Source organism: Hippocampus bargibanti, linkage group LG07, assembly GCF_051943395.1.
Source record: "Hippocampus bargibanti isolate YZ-2025 linkage group LG07, ASM5194339v1, whole genome shotgun sequence".
Lineage (NCBI taxonomy): Eukaryota > Metazoa > Chordata > Actinopteri > Syngnathiformes > Syngnathidae > Hippocampus > Hippocampus bargibanti.
In genome coordinates, this window is record NC_142740.1 from 6,716,908 (window position 1) to 6,740,221 (window position 23,314).

Sequence of the window (23,314 nt, forward strand, 5' to 3'; positions counted from 1 at the left end):
TATTAATTGACTCGAACAAAGAACCAAAAGGTTATATTTTTTTATTGATCGACCATTGCAGAACTTAAAGCCGTACATTGCAAGAGACCAAGAACACCTTCAGCATAAAGTGAGCGTTGTATGTATTTTTAAAACCGTGGTACCATCAAATTCAAAATCCGCAAAACTTGTCAAATGGAGTGTTTGTCTAAAATTTGGGTGAAAAGCACACCTCAAATACCCGTCTGTGGAATGTCGGTTTGAGCTGATGTCAGTTGTAGCACCTTTTAGTGACTGTATCCTCGATCAAGGCAGTAAAAAACACATCATTCAACCTAATTTTAGTCTAGGTAATATTTGTACTGGCTGTGTCAATCAGATGGATGATTGATATCGGGAGCAACAACCGCTGATCGGAACACCCATGCGACTTATTATCTGCAGTATGAATGCATTGTCGTTTGATCGTAAGTATTTCGACTGAATTGTTGTTCTCAATGGGCAGTCCACCCGAATGAAAAGAAAGAAGATTGCGGTTGAACTTTTCGGTACCACTTGCATGCAATTGACATTGCATCCCTCACCAGGCAAGGCAAACAGTTTAATGTAATAAATGCAAGATAAATCCAAGATAAATGCAATCGCAGCATCATTATATAGTTAAACCTCAGTTGTCAACCATAATCCGTTCCAGAAAAGTGTTCGAAAACCAATTTGGTCGAAAATAAACAATTCATAATAATCAAAGTAATCAATGTCAATTTTTTAAATCGTGTTTGATTCATACAAACACGCCTGCTTACAACGCAACGGTACTCGAGTACCACGCCTCGTTCACAATGAGATGTGACACCAGGAAGTGACGTATAAGGAAGCAGGGGGAGTTGAGTGGCACATTCAGGTGCGGACAGTTTGGTCCAGAAACCATTTTCGGTTCTAAACCGAGGCCTCAATTTTTGGTCGAAAACCGAGTTGTTCAAGAACCGAGACGTTCGAAAACCGAGGCTTGACTGTATTGCCAAAGCAATGGCCCACTATTAAGACAGCATTGGAAGAAATAGGTAACAAAGTGGTTGCTATTCGGAACCATAAGATAACAATGGTGATTCTATTTTCTACTAATTTGAGATCTAGTGGAGACGGTGGTATGGACTGTATGACTGGTGGACATTGAGGTTAGGGGAACCTAAATCCAAGCTGTTCCTTCGGGAACTTGGGCGAGAGCCACTTCTGGAACCTGTGCTGGATCCTGGGGCAGAGGCAAAATTGTAAGGACTGCTTATTCCTCTGGAAGACACGGATGACGCCGGTAGCATCCTCAGACCGGTGCTCTCTTCCACCAGACAGTTGTCCAGAGCCTCCTTGTATGAGATCTTCAGTTTGCTCTTTGGGCATGTTAAATTCTTTGTGTGGTTTCTGACGTCTTGGAGTTTCATAGCAGCGCTACCGTCAATCCAGCCCATTTTCAAAGCATCTTCCATGGTTCGTCTACAATCCAGTTCGGGGTCATAAAGTCCGCCGGTCACAAATTGGAACTCCAAAAACCTTTGACCTGCCTCGTAGGGGAGCCACATCTCTTTCATAGCTTCGGCGGCAGATAATTTCTTGCCAGTTTTTACACCCTCAAAGCCAATGAAGGCTTTCTGAGCAGGCTTGAGTTTAGCAGCCATATCATCATTAATTATACCTTGACGTGACGCCTCTTGGACGCTGAGCCGACGCCCGTTTTCCGGATTTACGATTCCTCCGGTGCACGCTTGCGCCTCCAGCAATCTCTGAGCAGTTATGGTATCAACAAGGCCGCGATTTAAAGCCGTCATCATTGATATTTTCTCCAATGTCTCTGTATCAAAAATGGCGCCCACGGGATCCTTTCCGACAACTCTTTCAACGGTGGAGGCCAGGGTTACGGAACCAATAGATACTTTGTTAGAGGTGCTAGATGAGCTTTGAGAACCATAACTGGTTGTGAAGCTTTGTTCTTGAATTGTGGGAGGTATTGTTGTGGTTATCTTTGTGAGAGAAGATTTTGACATGAGCGTTGATGACGAAGACGGTGATGTGGAACTTCTTGGTGGCAATCCACGCTGACTCTTTTCAGTGATGATATCTGCAAATTGTGTTAAGGTGATCATACTTGAGCGGTACTGATCAAAAACGGACTGATCAATGACCCTTTTTTCAAGTAGTTCACTGATGTCGTACTCTGTGCCTGTCTTCTTATCAATGATGACAAAACGAGTAGTCCCGTCTGGTTCAGTGATGGTGATCTCTTCCCACTCACACTCCTGCTGAGATAGCTCCAGGTAGGTGCTGTAGTCAATAATTCCTTTATTATATGCTTCACGTACAGTCATCTCCTTATTAGTCTGCGGATCCACAATTATGATTCTCCGCTTTCTCAAGGTGTTTTTTGTCGTTGCCGCTTTTTCCTTGTCCTCTATTGGCAAAAGGACAAGGCCGGTTATTCCATCCGTCATGCAACGTTTCTTCAGCTCCGTGTAAGTTAAGTTTTCCTCTGTGTTCGGATCAAAGAAGTCCTTACGAGGAACCTCCGGATCACTCAGGATCTTTGTCGTTGCCTCATCCAAGTATCCTCTGTTGTAGGCCATGTCTATATTAATCCGATGGCTGTGATCGGGATCAATAATACCGCCGCTGACGATCTGGGCTTCTAGCAGACGGATGCCTTGGGCTTCTATCACAAGACCTCTCTTAATTGCCTGGAAGAGAGAGATAACCTTTTCCGTACCAGGCAGTTGATAACCTGTCACGGCTCTTTCTGCTGATCGCACGTTCTCCAGCCACTCTGGCCCAAACAGTCCTCTGTTATAAGCGTCACTCACAGTGAGGTGTCTATTGTTCACCGGGTCGACGATAAAACCAGAGGCAGCTTGGGCTTCGAGAAGCTTTAAAGCCGTGTCAGGTTTCAAGAGTCCACTTTTCATGCCAGCATAAATTGTCATCACCTTATCAGTGGTTTCATCAAATAATCCTGCTATGCATGTGGACTTGCCCAGATATGAGCGCAGGCGGTACTCAATGTCCTGACTTGTCAATCGCCCTTCTTTCAGCTCGTCAATATCAGTTGGCTCCAGCAGGTTGGCATTTACTAGATCTATGACTGACACCTGACTCCGAAGCCCTTGGACGGTTGTTGGTTTTTTCGGTTCTGGGAGAAGCAAGAAACCTGTGATTGCGTCTACTCTGCATCTTTTCTTCAGAGACTGATAGCTCACTGGCAGTTGTGTGTCTGGATCTAAATAGCATTGAGGAGACTGACTGAGGGCCTTGTACAGATCCGCATCAATCAGATCTCGATCCATAGCGATGTCCTTTGGTAGGTATACGCCGAGGGCAGGGTCTAAAATACCTCCTGCACATTCTTGAGCCTGAAGCATGCGAAGAGCCGTGTCCTTGTCGATCAGACCCTTTTTCATGGCCTGGCCGGCTGACAGGAGCAACCGAGTGTTTGGGTCTCTGTAGCCTATGGCAGCAGCTTCAGCAGCAAACAATTTGGATTCGTCTTCCTTCGAGACGACACCTCTCGCGCATGCCTCCTTAACGGTCAATATATGATTCATCTGCGGGTCAATGATGTGTCCTGTGGCTGCCTGAGCTTCAAGCAGCAAGTCAGCACTGTCGGGGGAAAGAAAATTTTGTTTCTTGGCCTGGGTCAAGGACATTTTTTGGAATGATCCGACTGAAACCCCAGCAATTAAACCGGTCCCTTTGAGGAAAGCCTGCTTTTCCATAGACACCTCCGGGACAGTCTTCTCACCCATAATTAGTTGATTAAACGTCGCTTTGTCCAAGACTCCACAGTCCAACAGTTGTTGTGCTGTCACCGTCTTGCGAACACCATCAAATACCAATTTGGAAGGGTCCAACTTTTCGGAAATAGGCAAAAGTTGGAGACCGCTGTGTGACTCTCTGGTGCATTTTTGTTTCAAAGTCCCATAACTTACGTCAAGCTCAGGTTCTGGATTAAGGTAGCATGTAGGACTCAGACTCAGAGCGTTGCGAAGGTCTTCATCTAATAAATTGCGTTTGATCGCCATGTCTTTTGGGAGAAATACACTGAGGTTAGGGTCAAGTATGCCTCCAACACACTCTTGGGCTTGCAGGAAGCGTAAACCAGTTTTCCTATTGATTCGACCCCTTTTCATCGCCTCATAGACAGACAAAGGCTTTGATGTACTTGGATCTTCATAGCCAATAGCGGCAGCCTCCGCTACCAACAATTTTTCTCGGTCCTTTATATCCACTACTCCCCTGGCGCAAGCCTCCTCGACAGTCAGCTTTTGATGGGTAGTGGGGTCAATAATGTGACCCGTTGCTGCCTGAGCTTCCAGGAGCAAATCTGCAATCCCCGGGGACAAGAGGCGTTGATTTTTAGCTTCCGACAAAGAAAGGTTTCTTTGATTCCCCGCTTGTACCCCAGCGATTGGACCAGTTCCCTTCAGATAGACGACCTTTTCAGCAGACACCTCAGCAACCGTCTTTTCCCCTTTCACCAACTGGTCGAATGTAGGCCGATCAATCACTCCGCACTCTAACAGTTGTTTCGCCGAGACCGACTTGCGGACCCCATCAAACATCAGTTTGGTTGGATCTTTCCTCTCAATAACTGGCAGAATGATCAAACCGGTGTTGAACTCGGTTTTGCATTTTTTCTTCAACGCCTCATAGCTGACATCAAATTCAGTATCTGGGTCAAGATAACACGGTGGGTTTCGATTTAGAGCCTGACAAAGATCCTCATCCAAAAGGTTGCGATTCATCGCAGTGTCTCTGGGAAAGAACACACTAAGATTCGGATCTAAAATTCCCCCGGAAGAGTCCTGGGCCTGCAAGAAGCGTAGACCAGTTTTCTTATCAATTAATCCTCTGTTCATAGCATCACAGAGTGAAAGAGGTTTTGACGTGCTGGGGTCCCGATAGCCTACTGCAGCACGCTCCGCTACCAAGAGCCGATCTCGATCCCTTATGTCCACCAGTCCTTTGGTACATGCCTCCTCGACTGTGAACCTCCGATTGGTCCTGGGATCAATAATGTGGCCGGTTGCCGCCTGGGCATCAAGGAGTAAATCCGCACTCTGCGGGTGCATCAGCAACTGTTTTTTGGCTTCTGATAAGGACACAGTCCCGAACGATCCAACTGCTACACCAGCAATTGGTCCAATCCCTTTTAAAAATAATTTCTTTTCTTCTGACAGCCGCGGGACACTTTTTTGTCCCTTTCTTAATTGGTTATATGAATGTTTGTCCAAGATCCCACAATCATGCAACTGTTGTGCTGTGACTGGTTTACGAACCCCGTCAAAAATCAATTTGGATGGGTCTTTTTGCTCACTGACTGGCAACAGTAGTAGACCGGTGTGAGCTTCGGTTTTGCATCGTTTTGTCAAATCTACGTAACTAACACCCTGGTCCGTTTCTGGGTCAAGGTAACACTTTGGGTTCTGGGTCAGAGCATAGCCGACGTTTTCATCCAAAATACTACGACTGATAGCGGTGACTTTGGGTAGGAACACGCTAAGATTCGGATCCAGTATGCCTCCAACACACTCCTGGGCCTGCAATAAGCGCAGTGCCATTTCCCTGTCAATCAGTCCTCTTTTCAAGGCCTCGTAGACGGAAAGCAGTTTGCCTGCGCTGCGGTCTGTGTACCCGACGGCGGCGGCCTGTGCCCCTAAAAGCCTGTCTTGGTCTCTCGGGTCCACCACTCCGGCGATGACTGCCTCCTTGACCGTTAGCTTTTGATTAGTTCTGGGATCAATGATGTGGCCCGTGGCTGCCTGAGCATCCAGCAGCAGGTCGCAGGCATCCGATGGTAGGAGGCGCTCTTTCTTTGCTTCACTGAGGCTCATCTTATAGGGACATCCGGACATTATACCGTCACCTTGTGGGTTTTCCACAATCACGCCTGCTATCGGGCCTGTTCCTTTGAGGCTAACTTTGATGCCGACAGACGCGTCGGGTACAGACTTTTGCCCTCGAATGAGCCGGTTAAAAGTGGCTCTGTCCAAAACGCCGCAGTCAAGCAATTGGTCTGCTGCCACTGGTTTGCGGACGCCGTCAAAAATGAGAGCGGAGGGATCCAAGTTTGGAGACTCAATGCTTTTCTTGACCTCCTCCCGCGCAGTTTGTCTTAGAATTGTCAACTCCGTGACTTCTTTCTGGAGGACTGCCAGCTTCCCTCGATATGTTTCCTCAAGGTCACTCAGTTCCTTTCGAAGCTTCTCGCTCTCCCTTTGCAAACTCCTCCTTTCCCTTTCCAGACGTTCCTTGTCCGCATCATATTGGTCCACAAGACCCTGTTTGCTTTGGCATTGTTCCTTCCAGTAACTTAAATCTCTCTTCAGCCTCTCGTTCTCCTCCTGTACTCGTTGATTCTTTTGAAGCTCAGACTCGAGAGACAGCATGACGCGTCTCTGGTCCTCCTCCAGCTTTTGCAGGTGATCTTTGTCCGTGCCGGACAACTGGAGTTTCAGCAGCAGCGCATCTCGTTCTCGCTCGGTGTCGCTGCACTGCGACTGCAGTGAGAGCATTGCGGTTGATGTCTGTAAAGGGGAGTCAAAGGTGGAAATTGGTCAATTTAGTCACGTATAAAAAATATTCACAACATGAATTATATTATACAGCGGTGTCTGTATTAAAGTGCTTCATAAATAAAGAAATGAATAGATAGATAAATAGATACATAGATAACTAGATAAATAAGATTAATGATAATAATAAAGATAATAATTATAATAAATTAATAAATGATATTACATGATAATAAATGATAATAATAATATATCATGAATAATATAATACAGAATAATAATATAATACTAAATATAAATTGTAATAAATAAATCAATAAATAGATAAATGATACATAAATGAATAGATAGATAAGATAATGATGATAATAAATGCTAATTAAACAGTAATAAATGAATAAATTATAATAAATGATAATAAATTATAAATATATGATAATAATAAATATATATAATGAATAATATAATATTATTATAAAAATAAATATAAATTATAATAAATAGTAATAAATAAAGAAATGATAAATAATAAATAAATAAATAAGATAAATATTATAATCATGATAATTAATAAATGTTAAATAAATGATAATAAATAATAAAAGAATAAATAATAAATAATGAATAATAAATGATCAATAATAGATAAACGATAAATAGATAAAAAGTTGAATTCATGCACATGGTGCTAATTTGTGACATAAACAAATCCTAGCGTACAATGAATACGTACTCACGAACTAGGCTCAGAGCCATTTTTCTTTTTGTCGGATTTCATTTCGTATAATTAGTGTAACTCGTAAAAGCAAATAACTGGATGATAATTATAACAATTATCTTTTCTGGGTTTTCAAAAGGGCACACTTCACTTTTACGATTTAATGAGGCTCTGGGCAAATGTGAACTAATGAGCTAAATAAAGAGTGAAAAATATTCCCAAGCCACTTCTTTTTGAATTGTGGTGGGGAGAGAGAGAGAGAACATTCCGGAAAAATGAACTATAAAGAACGTTTGAAGGACAAATCATGCGTTTCACTACATCGTGCAGGTAAAACAACTTCTGATTTCCAAAGTCTCAGTGGCTGAATTGTCAATGAGTATTTTGTTTGACCAAACGCATGCGGGTAAAATATGGACACCACTGAAACTTTATAAAATCAGACGCTAATTCAAAAGAAACTAGAGAAAAACAATGTTGAGGCTCATGCAAGCAATCATGAAGTTCTAGTGGCTACTTGATTCATCTGGAAAGTCGGACGCAGTCTGCCTTTCGGTATCCGACTCACAAGTACCTCAGCGGCTTGAATTTGTATTTTCTCAGCCTCCACTTTGAGGTTAGCTCTCTCCGAGGAGAGCTCGGAGACAAGGTTGCGGTAGTCAACGTTGCTGCGCTCGCTGGCCTGCAGCCGAAGCTCTAGCGCCGTAATTTGGCTGGAGACCTCATCATCATGTTCCTCTTTGAATTTCAAAAGCTCAGCGTTGTCATGCTGGATGGTCCTCAGCTCCTCCTCCAACCCGAGTCTCTCTTTAGCCAAGGCTTTCGTTTTTTCCTGCAGACTTTGAACTTCAAAAAAGTTCATGTTTAAGGCTCTAGTTTTTGCTTCTAAAGTTCTACACAGACTTTCATTTACTTGGGTCACCTCTTGAACTTTAGCTTGCTCCTGGAGCAGCTGCTGCTGTAGGGCTTCGAACTCAGAGCTCAGTTTTGACAACTGTTCCACAGAGGTCCTGTTTCTTTGCAGTTCCTCCTGCATCATGAGATAGCGTTCTTCATCTTTCCTTTCCGATGCCTCGAGTTGCTCATGGTTTTGACGCAAAGTGGTCATGGTGCAGTAGTATTCCCTCATCGTGGTGGTGGTCATTTCTAACTCGGTCTCAATCTGCCTTCTTTTTGCCACTTCCTCTTGGTTCACTTTCCTGAGGTGAGCCAACTGGAGCTCCAGGCCATCTCGCACGGATTGAACGTCCTTTACACGACCCTGCAACCGGTTGAGGTTTTCCTCCATGCGACCCCGATCCCTAATCTCCCTTTCCAGCGCCAAAAACACGTTCTGACGCTCCGCCTCGCACTCGCCGAGTTGGGCCGAAGCCGTTGCTGAACCGGCAAGCTTTGCTTGAAGCTCGGCCAGGGTTTGCTCAAGCACACATTTTCCTTCTTCTGTGGTTTTCCGCCTTCGCACTTCTTCTTCCAGACTGTGGGTGACGTAGGTCAACTGCTCAGTTTTCTGCTCCAGGACCCGTTCCACTTCGGCCAGGGCCTCCTGGTGCTTGGCGCTTCGCTCTTCCTGCTGCTTGATCAAAACCTCAATGTCATTTTCCACTTCTCTTCTCGCGTGGGCTTCTTCTGCGATGACTAAGCGCTGCCGATGAGCTTCTTGCTCCGCTCTCCTCAGTTGTTCTTCTGCGTGGACGGCAGATGTCTTCAGCCTCCCGAGCTCCTTCTCCATAACCCTCCCCTCTGCTAGCATTCTGTCATATCGCAGCTGAAGCTGACGTGCTTCGTCGTCCTTCTGGGCAGAAAGCTGCTGAATTGTGGTGTGACTGACGTGGATCTGGGAGTCATAGTCAAGTTTTAAGTTATCGATTTTTGCATTGCATTGGCTTCTTACCTTTGAAATCTCCTTCCGCAGCTCCGCCGCCTTGGAGGTTTCCTCTTCGAGCTTCCGTCGCAGCTGTTTCATGTCACGCTCTTGGTTGGACACAGTCTTTTCCACTTCCACTTTGGACCAGCTGACGCTCTCTAACTCTGTCTGCCTTTTCCGAAGGACAGACTCGTACTCTTCCTGTTGTTTGGTGTAGCGCTCCTCTGCCAGTTTCTTCTTCCTCTTCTCTTCCTCGAGCGAGTAGTTGAGCCGGGTCACCTGGTCAGCGAGGTCGGCCAGCTGATTGTGAGTGTCATCGAGGCTATCTTTCGCGGCGTCGCACTGCAGAGCGGCTGTTCGCTTTATCTCCTCCACCGACAGCAGCTTTTCCTGTGACTGGGAGAGCTCGAGTTTATAGCGCGCCACGGCATCTTCCAGAGCCTTGTTCTTGTTCTTGCCATCCTGGAGAGCCTCCCTCAACATGCGAAGCTCTTCCTCCAGCACTTCAATCCGAGTGCTTCGAATCTGGCAGAGTGGTTCAAGGTCAAATGTGACGGTGTACAGCTCGAGCTCATTGACATATTCACAAATCTAAACTTTGGTACCTTTAGATCCTCCATGTTTTTGAGAAGTTCCCCTATGAATTTCAAGTAGTTGTCAGACGAAGTCAGTAACTCCATGTAACGGGTCTGTAGTTGAGCAGCCTAGGAGAAATTCCACCCTGGGATGACTCGGGTGTCGCATACAAATTTTATTGCTTGCATCGTATTGACAGAATTAACTTCGGGTTACAATTCTAGCAGTCCGACATACTTCCTGAAGAAGATCCACGGATGGCGATCTCAGCATTGTTCTCTTGATAGGGATGTTGAGCAAGGTCTCTAAACCAGAGGTGTAACAGGACAGATCTGATTCATAATCCTGGAAAACAACATCGGGTCATTTTTAGATATGATGTCAGAGGGGATGGAGCCTTTTCAGTTGCGGTCCATCTTTTTCAAATGTCCTCCGGATGAAAGTTCAGCAAGCTGCTACCCGATTTTTCAAAACCCGTCTCAAAACCGGTTTTAGTCTTTGTTTTTTTACTCAGAACAAGACTTGATTTTTACTTTTGTGTGTTTTTGTGCTTTCTTTGTTGTTAATTGAGACTTAGCCTCTCGTGATTAATAGTAGAATAACTATTTATTGCAGTTCAAGGTTCAGTGTTTACCGACATTGAAAGAATATGTGATCAGAAATAATCAGCAATGTGTTGACCTCCTTACCTTTATGTCGGTGACACAGGCGTCGTTGTCTTTCAGGACACTTTCTAAAGTTTCCCTCTTTGCTTTGATTTCTGCGTTGAGAGCCTTGACAACATGACAAACATAAAAATGTCAAATGACCCAACAAACATTTTTATTTTGTTATGCTTAGAATATCTTGTTTTCTATCCTTTCACTCCCACCCCAACCCCATCCCTCTTCAATTGCTGCTGTGGACTGCAAATTTCCCCATTGCGGGACGAATAAAGGTATTCTGATTCTGATTCTGAAACGTGACGTAGGCCCCCCATCACGGTGACAACTAATCTTGGAGAACCTTCTGACTGTTAATGCGGTCCTTCAGCGATTGAACATTGTGGATGCTGGTGGCCTGCAGGAAGTCTTGCTTTTTGCCGGTGTCCCCAATCCAGTCACGGAAGGAGGAGCTGGACTGCTTGTAGTGCTCCAATTGAGGCAGGTAACCCTCCAAATCTTGTATTCTGAAATGAAGGAATAGACCAGAGTCCCGAGAATTCCGAATCATTCCTCGCAACCTTCATCGGCTACATTTCAATACACCGTACCTGGTATTTATCTGCGCCTGGATTCGTCTCCAGCGGTCTGACAGTTGGCCCACCTGATCGGCGCAATTTGACAGCATCATGTCGCACCTGTAGAGGTTCGCGCCCACCTGACCGTTCCAGTGGAGCGCCTTGGCGAGTTCTGCTTCCATAGAGGCCACCATGTCGCGCTTTCCATCCAACTCGTCCTGAATATTCTACAGGCGACATGCAAAATAGCGACAGCACACTGGTGAACTGAAGTTTTCAGTTTTATTTATGTATACGCAGTGGGCTCTCGCTGGAACAGTGGTTCTTAAACTTGGTTGGATCGAACCCTAGATGTTCGGTGAGTCAGTCTCAGGGGTTCGGTGGATCCTCCGCAGCCGAGGTCCACCCCTCAGTCTAGTCTGCAGTTAGTGGGTACAATCATTGAAAGAAAGGTTCGGTGCATATGGGTTCGGTGCCTCCAACAAGAGTAAGAACCACTGCTCTAGAAGATCTGTTGACCATTCTCCGAGGAAAACATTAGCAAGACCATTGATGTTTGATGGTGTTGAAGTCAGAAAACTGCCCGTTGCTAAAAGTGGTCCCATCAAAGAATTTCGTCCAAATCCTGTCCGTTGTACAGTAGTCGCCACTTGATACCACATATTTCTCAGTGGTATCTACCTTCAGGCTCCTCAAATAGTCCTTGACATCTCCCGGTAGCAGAGAAGTGGTCTCCTTCTCTGTCAATCTGGCTTCATGAACTTTCACAATATCTTCGGCACGAGACATACATTGCAGCAACTCCCGTAGAGCCCGCAGTCTGGAAGCAAAAAGAAATCAAGACGGGGAAAAGATAAATAGCGCTACATTATATTGTCCCAATGCGTCATACGGACTTAAATCGTCGGAAAAGGCGCAGTCTTACCGCAGAAGGTAAGTAGATAAGTTGCTTTCTAGACTGTCCAGACGCTGTGTTATGACTTCAAGCTCACTGGATAAGAATTGAGCTTTATCTAAATCGGTCATGCTCTCCAGTGCTATCGTAATATTGTCACGCAACTTTGCGTACTCTTCTTTGTGCGCCGCGATGTCCAGCTGGGCGCTCTTTAAGACAAAAACAGTGTGCGGTTTGTTCAAATCAGACGTCCTGAATTAATGACTAGTATTGTGGACCACTTATGACAATTTGACATTTGGGTTCAGACGTTAGCAAGAAACAAGGAACTTGATAAGCTTTGGTGGAGCCCCTAAAGTGATCCGATGACAATTTGACATTTGGATTCAGACGTAAGCAAGAAACAAGGAACTTGATATGCTTAGGTGGAGCCCCTAAAGTGATCCGAGGTGCCAGATCTGGCCCGCAGGATTTGACTAGATCTGGCCCGCAGGATTTGACCAGATCTGGCCCGCAGGATTTGACCAGATCTGGCCCGCAGGATTTGACCAGATCTGGCCCGTAGGATTTGACCAGATCTGGCCCGTAGGATTTGACCAGATCTGGCCCGCAGGATTTGACCAGATTTGGCCCGCAGGATTTGACCAGATCTGGCCCGCAGGATTTGACCAGATTTGGCCCGCAGGATTTGACCAGATCTGGCCCGCAGGATTTGACCAGATCTGGCCCGCAGGATTTGACCAGATTTGGCCCGCAGGATTTGACCAGATTTGGCCCGCAGGATTTGACCAGATCTGGCCCGCAGGATTTGACCAGATTTGGCCCGCAGGATTTGACCAGATCTGGCCCGCAGTATTTGACCAGATCTGGCCCGCAGTATTTGACCAGATTTGGCCCGCAGGATTTGAGCTTTCGAGGCTTGTCCTTAATCGCTGCCCGTTTGCGCTTTACCTCCAAGTGTGCGATTTTGAGGCCACAGTCTTTGTCTCCGTCATCTCCCAAGCAGATATGAACATGCTGACTCAGCAAGCCCTCGGCTGCCGCCAGCTTCATTCTAAGGGCCTGCAGCTCTGTTAAAGTGTAAGAAGACGAGACCCCCTTCTTTTTCAGCGACTCCGCCTTGACCACCTTCACGACCTCTTTCTTCACTTTTCTCAGCTCGGTTCTCTGCCTCTCTTCCTCGAGCTGTCTGGCATCTTCGTCGGCAGCCGCTGTCATTATAATGAGTTGATGCGGTGTTTGTTGGGCTTCTAGATGAATACAATAATCCAAAAAGTTTATCCTAGATGAACAATGCCAGACCATAACTTCTCCCATTTTAGTTCTTATTCTGTGACTCAGTTCTTATCGTGATCAGTAGCATAGATGGAGGATATAAAAAATACTGACGATATATTTACGCTGAATATTCTAATCAGCAAACAGTGATACCTCAGTTCACGAACGCTTTAGCTTGCGAACTTTTCGCCTCACAGACATTAAATTCGCGAACATATAGTTTTGACTGACAGACTAGTTTTCGGGGGAAGAACACCAAACCACACGGTCTAACAGCGCCACGGTGGCTGGCGGACTAGTTTTCGCCACCTCCTTTCTTTGAGTGCGGATGTGGTTTGTTATCGAGTGTAGTACTTTTGCTATAACGGAACCGAAAAAGACCCCACCACAGTCTAGTGTTAAGCCGAGAGGACACAAAAGAAAATTCTGGTCGAGCAGAATAATGAGATCCTCGAAAAACACGAACGAGGCGTGCGTTTGTGTGACTTAGCGACCCAGTACCAGTATGCTAAGTCGACCATTGCTACCATCCTTATGAACAAGGAAGCTATTAAGGGTGTTTCTGTGTTGTCTAAGCAACGGTGTCAGCTAATAGAAGAGGTTGAACAACTTATGTTGATTTGGATTAATGAAAAGCAGCTAGCAGGGGACAGTGTGAGTGAGGGTATTATTGCTGAGAAACCACAGTAACGTCCTTCTGTCATCATCAAAAGGCAACCTGGAAGTTCGTCATCCATTGACAACTACCATCACAAAGGTGAATGAAACAACTTTATTATGCAGTACAGTTTATTTCTTTAATGACACTACAATACCACATTTATTATACATAAAATAAGATATATTTTGTGTAATTTTAAGGCTTATTTTGTAGAAAATTATTCTTTATGGGGACCTGAGAACGGATTCTTCTCATTTTACTGGTTTCTTATGGGAAATCAATGTTTGGAAGATGAACTTTTTGCCTTACACACACTTTCTGGGAACCAATTAAGTTCGTAAACTGAGGTATCACTGTACACTATTGAAGTGTCGTGATTGAAAGTGGAACCTTTGATGAACCGACAAGCATGCGTGACTCACGGTAAGTGGGCAACTGCACCACGAGGGTCCCGTAGTAGGCCTGAGCCGCACTGAACTCGCTCTCCATACCCCTCTTGTCACTTTCGGCAAATATCTGGGAGCCTTGGCAACTCCGTTTAAACTCTTCATAGTGAGTTTCCAGGCTGTTGATGAGCTGCGAGTACTCCTCGGGATTCATCCGAGCCAGCTGGAAGGAAATTAAAACGAACATGAAGCGCGCCCGAAGGTAAAAACATTCAAGTTCAACCGGGGAGGTAACTGCAAACGTCTGAGACAGGTGCACATTTTAGAAGACGGCCTGTAGGTTGTCTGTACAGATGAGTCCTGGCATACTCGTGGATTTGCCAAAAACCTTAACTGACGTGACAATGCTAACGCGTTGACCTTGAACAACGCAACAACGCCACGACTGATGACGGCTCGATTTGCTTTCTGAAGTAAATGCAGTGTTTGAAATAACGTCTGCCCGGAGGCCCGGGCGTACAACTTTTACTTTGGGCGTACAACTTTCAAAACATCTCGGCCAGGGTGGCCGACAACTTATTCCAAAAAAAAAAGATGTTTTCCAAACGTTTATTTTATTCAATAAAGCAAAAGATACAAGCAAATTGCTATAAGCCACGTGGACTCCTCTTTCCAAGTGCCTTTCAAACCTCTCAAGTACACTTTACAGTCACGGTATAATCCGAAGCACGAAAGAGGCTTCTGATTGGCCGCCGTGCCGAGTATGCAAATTGACAAACGAACGTTTGTTTGGCAATTTGCATACTCTGAACGGCAGCCAATCAGAATCCTGTTTCGTGCTTCGGACTATACCGTGTAGTTTCAAGTGTACTTGAAAGTTTTGAAAGGCGCTTAGAAAGACAAGCCACGTGGCTTTTAGCAGACAACGCAACGCAAACATTGCATTGTGCACCATGACGACAAACGACAACTGTAGCAAAATCTTCAGCAAGGGATATTTACCATAAATTAAGCAGGGGAGCATTTGTGGTAGGTACTTCCTTAATTTAAAAAAAAGGCAACTTTTCAGAGTTGTCTGCCCTGGTGTCCGCTAACTTTTTGTCATGAGTTTCAGACACTGGTAAATGATCAAATTCCTATCAGATAAATGATTCATCACCTACCATGGAAATGGTGAGTGAGTTGATGCGTTCGATATCCAGGAGGCAGTAGTGCCAGGCGATGAGACTCTTCACGTTGATGTACAACTGGTTCCAGAAAGTCATGATGGACTCGTAGCACTGCTCGTTTCTGTTGAACGGACAGAAATCCATCAAGTTTTTGCCTTGAGTTTAGAATGTTACCGCCCAGTGTGAACGGTCGGCTTTCTCCAAGAAACTCTCGTTCAGCGCGTAACGTGTTTGAAGTCTTTTTCGCTTACTTAATAGCTAGATTGATGCTGAGTGGATTGGGAGGGGGCAGGATCAAGCACACAGATGGGATGACCATGTCTAACCCGCCTGGACCTGTAACCTCCCACTTGCTGCGCTGACTGTTGTCCTTCAAGATGGCCTCGTCACCCTTACAGATCACTTTCTGTAGAGTCAAGACCAGACAGAATCCCCCAGGTTGAACAACCGCCGTATATCGCCTTTCATTTATATTTTCTATAAATTACAGGTACAGTGATACCTCAGCTTACAAACTTAATTGGTTCCCAGAAAGTGTGTGGAAGGCGAAAAGTTCGTCTGCCAAACATTTATTTCCCATAAGAAACCATTAAAAATGAGAATAACCCGTTCTCAGGTCCCCATAAAACAATTTTCAACCAAATAAGCCTTAAAACTGCACAAAATATACCTTCTTTTATGTATAATAAATGTGCTATTGTATTGTAATGAAAGAAATAAACTGTACTGTATAATAAAGTCGTTTTATTGACCTGTGATGGTCGTTGATGTAGTTGCCTCTTGATGATATTCGAGTAAAGTTGCTGTGCTTTCTCGATGATAATACCTTCACTCACACTGTCCCCTGCTAGCTGCTTTTCGGTAATCCAAATCAACAGAAGTTTTTCAACCTCTTCTATTGCCTGAGACCGTTGCTTAGACAACACAGAAACACCCTTAGCCACACGTAGCAATGGTCGACTTAGCGTACTGGTACTGGGACGCTAAGTCACACAAACGCACACCTCTTTCGGGTTTTTCGATGATCTCCTTCTTCTTTTGTGTCCTCTTCGGCTTAACATGAGCCTGTGGTGGGGTATTTTTCAGTCCCATAATAGCAAAAGTATCATTGATAACAAACCACGTATGCCACTTATGCACTCAGAGAAAGGGTGTGTGGGAAAAGTAGTGCGGCAGCCACCGTGGCACTGTTCGACCGTGTGGTTTGGTGTTCTTCCGCCGAAAACTAGTCTGCCAGCCACTGTGGCGCTCCGTGTGGTTCGGTTCATTTGCTAAAAACTAGTTCGTATACCAAGATTATATTCACGCAAATTTACTGTTTGTTAAGCGAAAAGTTCGGAAGCTAAAGCATTCGTAAGATGAGGTATCACTGTACTTCAAAAATGAATCAACCAATAGAAATTGTGTAAGGTCTTCAAAGTAAGGACATGTTTGAGACTCAAATTTCGAGACACTGACCTGGTCTTGTTTGAAGTCGCACAAAGCCTTGACGATCACAGGTCGGCTGCTCTTCTCTTCTGGGTTTCTGGATCTCAGTCGGACGATGGTTTTGGACTTATTCACAAGATGCTGGATTTGCCTCTTCTGATCTCTCAATGTCTCTCGCTCACTCTTCAAAATAGAATGACAAATATTTAGAGGAAAACGGGCATCAGATTTAGCTGCTAGAAACTGTGCATAGGCGTGATGGATACTGTTAGTTTCCTATTCAGCAATTTAACTTTACAAACAAAACCGTACCTCCAATCCATTGAGCAGCTCCATCAGGTTTTCCAGTGATGTGTTCTTGTCACATGTAAACCTTTTCCGAATGGATTCCTGTTGCTCCTGGAGTGTTTGGTATGTCTCATTTGCCTCTTTAAAGAACTAAAAAAAATGAGACGTGTAATACAAATGAAATAGCGTATCGAACAGTGAAAGTTCATCACATGTACCAGACCAACGGATGGCTTTGGCTACGACGGACGGTTGCGCCCTCCTTGTCTGTGTTTCTCATTAAGTGCCAACAAACCTCAACTTGTTTTTAATACAGTTACACAGTTGTGTGTGTGTGTGTGTGATCTACAAAGGCTGCTAGATAAACCTAGCCTGAAAATAATTATTCACGTCGTCCGACCGGTTGAGGGTAGAGCCCGATTATCGAGCGTGAACTCCTGTGCGGTTCAAGGTAAGACTTTGAAGAATGACCTGGTTGTAGGCCACGTTCTCCTTCAGATGCACGTCAATGCACTTGGTAATTTGAAGGAGCCAACTCCATTGAGTTTGCAGCGTGTCCCTGTATGCCTGAAGGACAACAGATACGGCGATGGCATAAGCGATGGTGCGGGCGAAGAAGAGGAGCCGGCGGCTTATCGGTTGGTTTATATCAGACAGAACAGACCTCAATCTTGTCCGACGCTGGGTGGTTGTTCTTCAGGAGGGTGTCCACTTTCACCTTGAGCTTATTCAGGTGTTTTTCTTTCTCCTCCAGGGCACTCATCAGTCTCTGCAGAGCGCAGAGCGTTGTCGGTTTAATTGGACGACTGCGTGTGGTGCCAAAAAGTCACGTGACCCCATGTAATTGCTCCCCACGGGACTCGTAGGCCTTCATAAAAGGCCTTCATGTCTTGGAATTGAATTGAAAATGTTACGTGTGTGTATACGAACAGAATAGCTTTCTTGTTTCCGCGGGATGTACTGGTCAAGGTTCTTTTCGCTCCAATCAAAGATCAACTCCTCTTCTTCTTTGTCGTTGACCCACATGATCTCTTTGGACAGTTCCTGAATAATCTGCTGCAGGTCCCCCAGTCGCCGCATCCGCGCAAATGACATTTGCTGCAGCAACAGAGGGAGGCATTGCGAGGATTCATTTACATGGTCGCAGTTTTGAATGGTCATTACGGGTATTTGGCTCACCTGAAGACTGTCCCACTCCTGGTCCAAAGCGTGAAGGTTTCCTTTGTCTCCTTTTTTAACCTGGAGGATAAGATTCGACGAGTAGTCAGTTGGCTTTTAGTGGATGAAATTTTGTGATTACTCCGGAACATAATGTCCACTTTTTGGATCTCTGAATTGGGAGCGTTTTGACGTCATGAGCATGTCTGATGTTGCTCGCTGTGGTCCGAGAGATGCTCAGGCAACGGTGACTACTTGGGAGGAAACTACTGTAGATACTGCAGAGACCAGATGTTATTGCTGGTTCTTTGATTGGCAAGGTTTGGAATTGTAACACCAATATGACTCACCAGGTCACTCCGGGCTCGGTCCACTAGCGGGCTGTTCTGGAGCGAGTTGTGAAACCTCTGGTGGCTGATGAGGTTTTTCTCGATGCCGGCAGGATCTTCTCCCCAGAATGTCGTTTCAATCAGACGCTGTCCGAAAATCCAAACATCAGTATTCCGTATACATCTGCAACTTTTGCAAAACCGCGCGTGTACATGAATCTCATGGTCAGTCAGGTGACTCTGCCCACCCACGTACCTTTTGCTGCGCAATCCAGGCCACGGCGTCTTGGAAGCTCCTCCCCTGTTCCTCCCAGGATCCAGAACTTCCTTTGGCACTCCTCCTCCTTTGCAAAGAGCCAGTCATGGCCAAGTGGACCCCTTTCAGCTGATCGTTGCAAAGCTCCCAACTGAATATCGGTGAGAGATGGATAGAAATTGAGTGGTGGGACTCCAGGGACTAATTGCTGGCTGGTGTGTTTGCAGCACCAGGTAGTTACAGTATTAGCGTCAGCGCTCACGAGCGGTTTGGATCAGTTGATTCATTTTTGTAAAATGAGGACGAGAAGCATATTGCATCTTCGCCAGTCGATTCAGACCATCTCGAAACGGAATCTTAATCACCTGAACTTGAATCGTTTCCATTTGAACATTCTTGACTCCTGACATGTCGTCCAAGTCTCTTAATTTTTCATAGAATGTGACGCAACATTCCATTTTTTGCTAAATACAGTACAGTTTATTTCTTTCATTACAATACGATAGCACATTTATTATACATAAAATAAGGTGTATTTTGTGTAGTTTTAAGTCTTATTTCGTAAACAATTAAGTTTTATGGGGACCTGGGAACGGATTATTCTCATTTTAATGGTTTCTGATGGGAAATAAATGTTTGGAAGACAAATGTTTCGCCTCACACGCACTTTGTGGGAACCAGTTAAGTTCGTAAGCTGAGATATCACTGTACTCTTTTTTGTGAGGATGTAGAATTGGTGTGGCGGACCCACCCAAATTCAATTTCAAAAAAATTCAATTCAAAATGGTTACTTACGTTCTGACAACGTTGTCACTTGGCTGCCCCATCTGCCTCAGGTCCATTGCATACGTCTTCAGTTGGTCAATCGTGTCTTTTGCTCTTAGCATGTGATGTTCTGCATCCGCCATATTGCCTCCCTGATATGACATAACAATAATAATAATAATAATAATCTTCTTTTCCTTTCAGCTTTTCCCCTCAGGGGTCGCGACAGCGAATCAATGTCCTACATCTAACCCGGTTTTGTGCATCCTCTTCTCTCACACCAGCTACCTTCATGTCCTCTTTGATAACATCCATAAACCTCCTCTTCGGTCTTCCTCTCAACAATAATAATAAATGTCATTTATAAGCGCATTTCAAACTTCTCAAGGTCACTTTACAGTCACAGGATAAGTCTTTCAGTGAGTGAGCAGCGGCAGCCACACGCGCCAGCGTTCACTCAACCCGAAAGTAACTTAAATAGAAAGCTAGCTCACTAGCTAATAGCTAGCTGATAGCTAGATAGATGGATAGCCAGCTAGATAGCAAATAGAGAGCTAGATAGATAGATAGATAGATAGATAGATAGATAGATAGATAGATAGATAGATAACTAGCCAGCTAGATAGCAAATAGAGAGCTAGCTCCATAGATAGCTAGCCATATAGGCACGCACATACCCGAGTAACCTCCCCCCAAAGAAAAAAAAATGAAATGTGAAAATTCATCCGCCTAGAAAGAAAATAAATCTCTGAAGAAGCACCAAAGATCAACGTTATGGCATAGAAAAACGCTCATTAGAGCAAATCTAGCTAGTTAGCTAACTGTCTGGCTGGCTATCTATTAGCTATCTCGCTGGCTGCCTGGCTGGCTATCCATTTGCTATCTATTTGCTCCCTATTAGCTATCTGTTAGCGCCTGTGGCTGCCGCTGCACACCCGCAGAAAAATCGATCCTGTGAGTGTAAAATGACCTTGAGAGTTTTGAAAGGCGCTTATAAATTAAATGTATTCTTGTTATTATTATATTCGGAGTGTCTTCCCCCGGGGCGGGATGAATTAGTTGTATTGTACCTTTTGGCCGATAGATGTCACTCTTTCCCTCACATTCATTCTTGGAGGGTTTTTTTCCTCTGTCAAATGTCAAAGCGTTTTAGAATCGATCAGCAATTGTTTATTATTGAGCTTGTTTTTTTACATTTTATTCAACACGCATGTTTAATTCAGATATGAACACTGCCAACACGAAATGTATTCATGAAGAAAATGGAAATAAGTTAAATAAGATGGATTTTTGACAGGTTTCGAAAAATGAAAGAAAAAAAAGGTAAAAGAAGAAAAAGTGGTCCATGGACTCACCGACTGCAGAGCAAATTCGGCTCTCCTCAGGTCGTCCTGGCACTGCGCTTGAAGCGACAAGGCCCTCTGATGGATGTCATTGAGGCCGCTGCAAAGCAAAGCGTTTCGGCTCTTATCTTGGTTGTTTATATTGCGCCTTATCACAAAATCCACTTCCCTTTTCGGTCCAGCGCAAGAAAATTCACACGCTTGGTGTTTAAGTTACCAAAGTGAAAATAAATAAATAAATACAGAAATGGATTAATAGATGAGAAAAACATTGATAAATAGATAAGTAAATAAACAAAGCAATACATTACTGAATTGGTAAATAAATCAATAAATAAATACATTAAAATTAATAAATAAAAAAAGATTTTGAACTTTGGAAACACAAGCAATAAATTAATAAATTAACATATTAATAAACTAGTAAATTGATCAATTAATAAATTAAGAAAATAATACATTATTAAATTAATACATAAAAATAATAAACTAGTAAACGGATCAATTAATAAGTTAATAAAACAATACATTAATAGAATAATAAGAATTAATCATTTGAAAATTTGAAACATTAATAAATAATAAATTAATTAATTAATATATAAAAAATACTAAACTAGTATATTGATGAATTAATACATTAATAAAACAATACATTAATAGAATAAAATATTAAAAATTCGAAGAATAATCATTTGAAAAATTGAAACATTAATAAATAATACATTTAAAAAAATCAATATATTAGTAAACTAGTAAATTGTTTAGTTAATAAATTAATGAAACAATACATGAATAAAAGAATACATTAAAGAAATAGAAAAATAATAATTTGAAAAATTTAAACATTAATACATATTACATTGGTAAATCAACATATTAATAAATTAATAAACAAGTACATTGATCAGTTAATAAATTAAGCAAACAATAAATTAAAAAAATAATACTTTAAAAAATAGGAAAATAATAATTTGAAAATTTGAAACATTATAAAATAAGTTAATAAATCAACATCTTAATAAATAAATAAACTAGTAAGTTGATTAATTAATAAATTAATACTTAAAAAATTAGAAAAATAATAATTTGAAAAATTGAAACATTATTAAATAATAAATTAATAAATAAGTTAATTGCTCTATTAATACATTGATAAAATAGCACATTAATAAAATAATACATTAAATATTTTTTAAAAGAATAATTTAGAAAAATAAACATTAGTAAATAATAAATTACAAAAATCAGCATATTAATGAAGTAGTAAATTAGTAAATTTTAAAAAATAGCCAGTATATATATATATAAATTAATAATGAAATTGTTAAAATTAAATAGTTTAAGAAAATAAAAAATTTATAAGTCAGTAAATTTATTTATTATTTTATTTATTTATTTATTATTCTTTTTTTTATTTATTTTTTTAAGAAGAGGTGGAAGTGGGACTTATAAGTCCCACGGTTGAGCGAGTCGGTGTTAGCGACCGGGTCTCTGATGATTCCCCGCTGCGATAGAAATACAGTTCACCCGTCATGCGTGTCCATCGGACGAAATAACCACAAAAGCGGTAAAATATCAGGAGGGTGGTGCTTTGTTGCAGCTCTTGTGAAGAAAGATGATGTTACAGTGTCATAATAATAATGTTACTACTACTACTAATAATAATAATAATACATTTAACTTACACTTTTGCAAAGTGTACCTAATGGCGCCTCCCGTTGTACTTGTCATTCTTCCAATGGTGTCCCCCACCTTCCCAACTCCTGCAGAAGTCTTGGTCACCGTGTTGTACGAATCCACAAAGTGTTCGTATCCGTTGCCCGGTCCTTGCACCAACTCGCTGCGGGTGTAGCGAAAGGATCCCCCGCCGCCGCCGCCGGCCAGCTCTCCCCTGCGGGTCAAGCTCATGTTCATGGTCAAAGCGTTGTGAGAACCGTACTGGCTCATGGCCGGGTCGACCGGAGAGAAGACAAATGAGGCGCTGGAACCTGGAAATTCCCCCCCTGCCTGCCTGCCTGCCTGCTGCTCCTGGTCCAGCTGGAGCGGACTGCGCCCATGCTCCAGGTGCCTTATTTTTTTTCCTGTAACCACACCTCCAGCTCAACCTGCTGAGTCAAAACATTTCTTCTGCCACTCCCAAGTTTGCCTGGCCTGCAGCCATATCTGTTCATTTGCGTGTGTTTTTTTTCTTCTCCATAAATTAACTTATTCTGGGTTGAGTGAACGTTGGCGCGTGTGGCTGCCACTGCTCACCCACAGAAAAACTGATCCTGTGACTGTAAAGTGACCTTGAGACTTTTGATAGGCGCTTACAAATAAAATGTATTATTTATTATTGTTATGTATTTGCTATCTAGCTACCTGGCTATTTAGCTCGCTATATATTAGCTAGCTAGCTAGCTAAATGGGTCGCTAGCTATTAGCCGTCTATTAGCTAGCTAGCTA

The 23,314-nt window shown here is 43.3% G+C and overlaps 2 protein-coding genes across 2 annotated transcripts; both read right to left on the reverse strand.

The window, feature by feature from the left end:
* Window positions 1-24: 24 nt before the first annotated feature.
* Window positions 25-22,916, reverse strand: dspb (desmoplakin b). Its single transcript, XM_089000588.1, is given in 25 exon segments — window positions 25-1,156; window positions 1,158-6,545; window positions 9,143-9,640; window positions 9,721-9,819; window positions 9,929-10,036; window positions 10,381-10,464; window positions 10,697-10,859; window positions 10,944-11,137; window positions 11,592-11,730; window positions 11,836-12,014; window positions 12,757-13,055; window positions 14,167-14,353; window positions 15,294-15,420; window positions 15,551-15,705; window positions 16,758-16,910; window positions 17,040-17,165; window positions 17,487-17,582; window positions 17,680-17,784; window positions 17,946-18,113; window positions 18,195-18,254; window positions 18,524-18,649; window positions 18,759-18,909; window positions 19,554-19,675; window positions 20,879-20,966; window positions 22,572-22,916. Coding segments are annotated over 25 exon segments (9,129 nt in total). The 5' UTR covers window positions 22,817-22,916; the 3' UTR covers window positions 25-1,087.
* LOC148895301 (desmoplakin-B-like) lies at window positions 8,000-9,116 on the reverse strand. The gene is made up of 2 exons (XM_089000601.1): window positions 8,174-9,116; window positions 8,000-8,097 (listed from the first exon to the last, which is right to left on the reverse strand). Exons 1-2 carry the CDS (start codon window positions 8,999-9,001, stop codon window positions 8,032-8,034), a joined length of 894 nt encoding a protein of 297 aa, XP_088856727.1. The 5' UTR covers window positions 9,002-9,116; the 3' UTR covers window positions 8,000-8,031.
* Window positions 22,917-23,314: the final 398 nt, after the last annotated feature.

Coding starts and splice junctions, on each gene's coding strand:
- LOC148895301 (XM_089000601.1), bottom strand. CDS start 9,001: ATGCTAGCAGAGGGGAGGGTTATGGAGAAGGAGCTCGGGAGGCTGAAG. Junction 8,098..8,173: donor AGCAAGCTAAAGTTCAAGAG/GTGACCCAAGTA, acceptor ACTTTTTTGAAG/TTCAAAGTCTGCAGGAAAAA.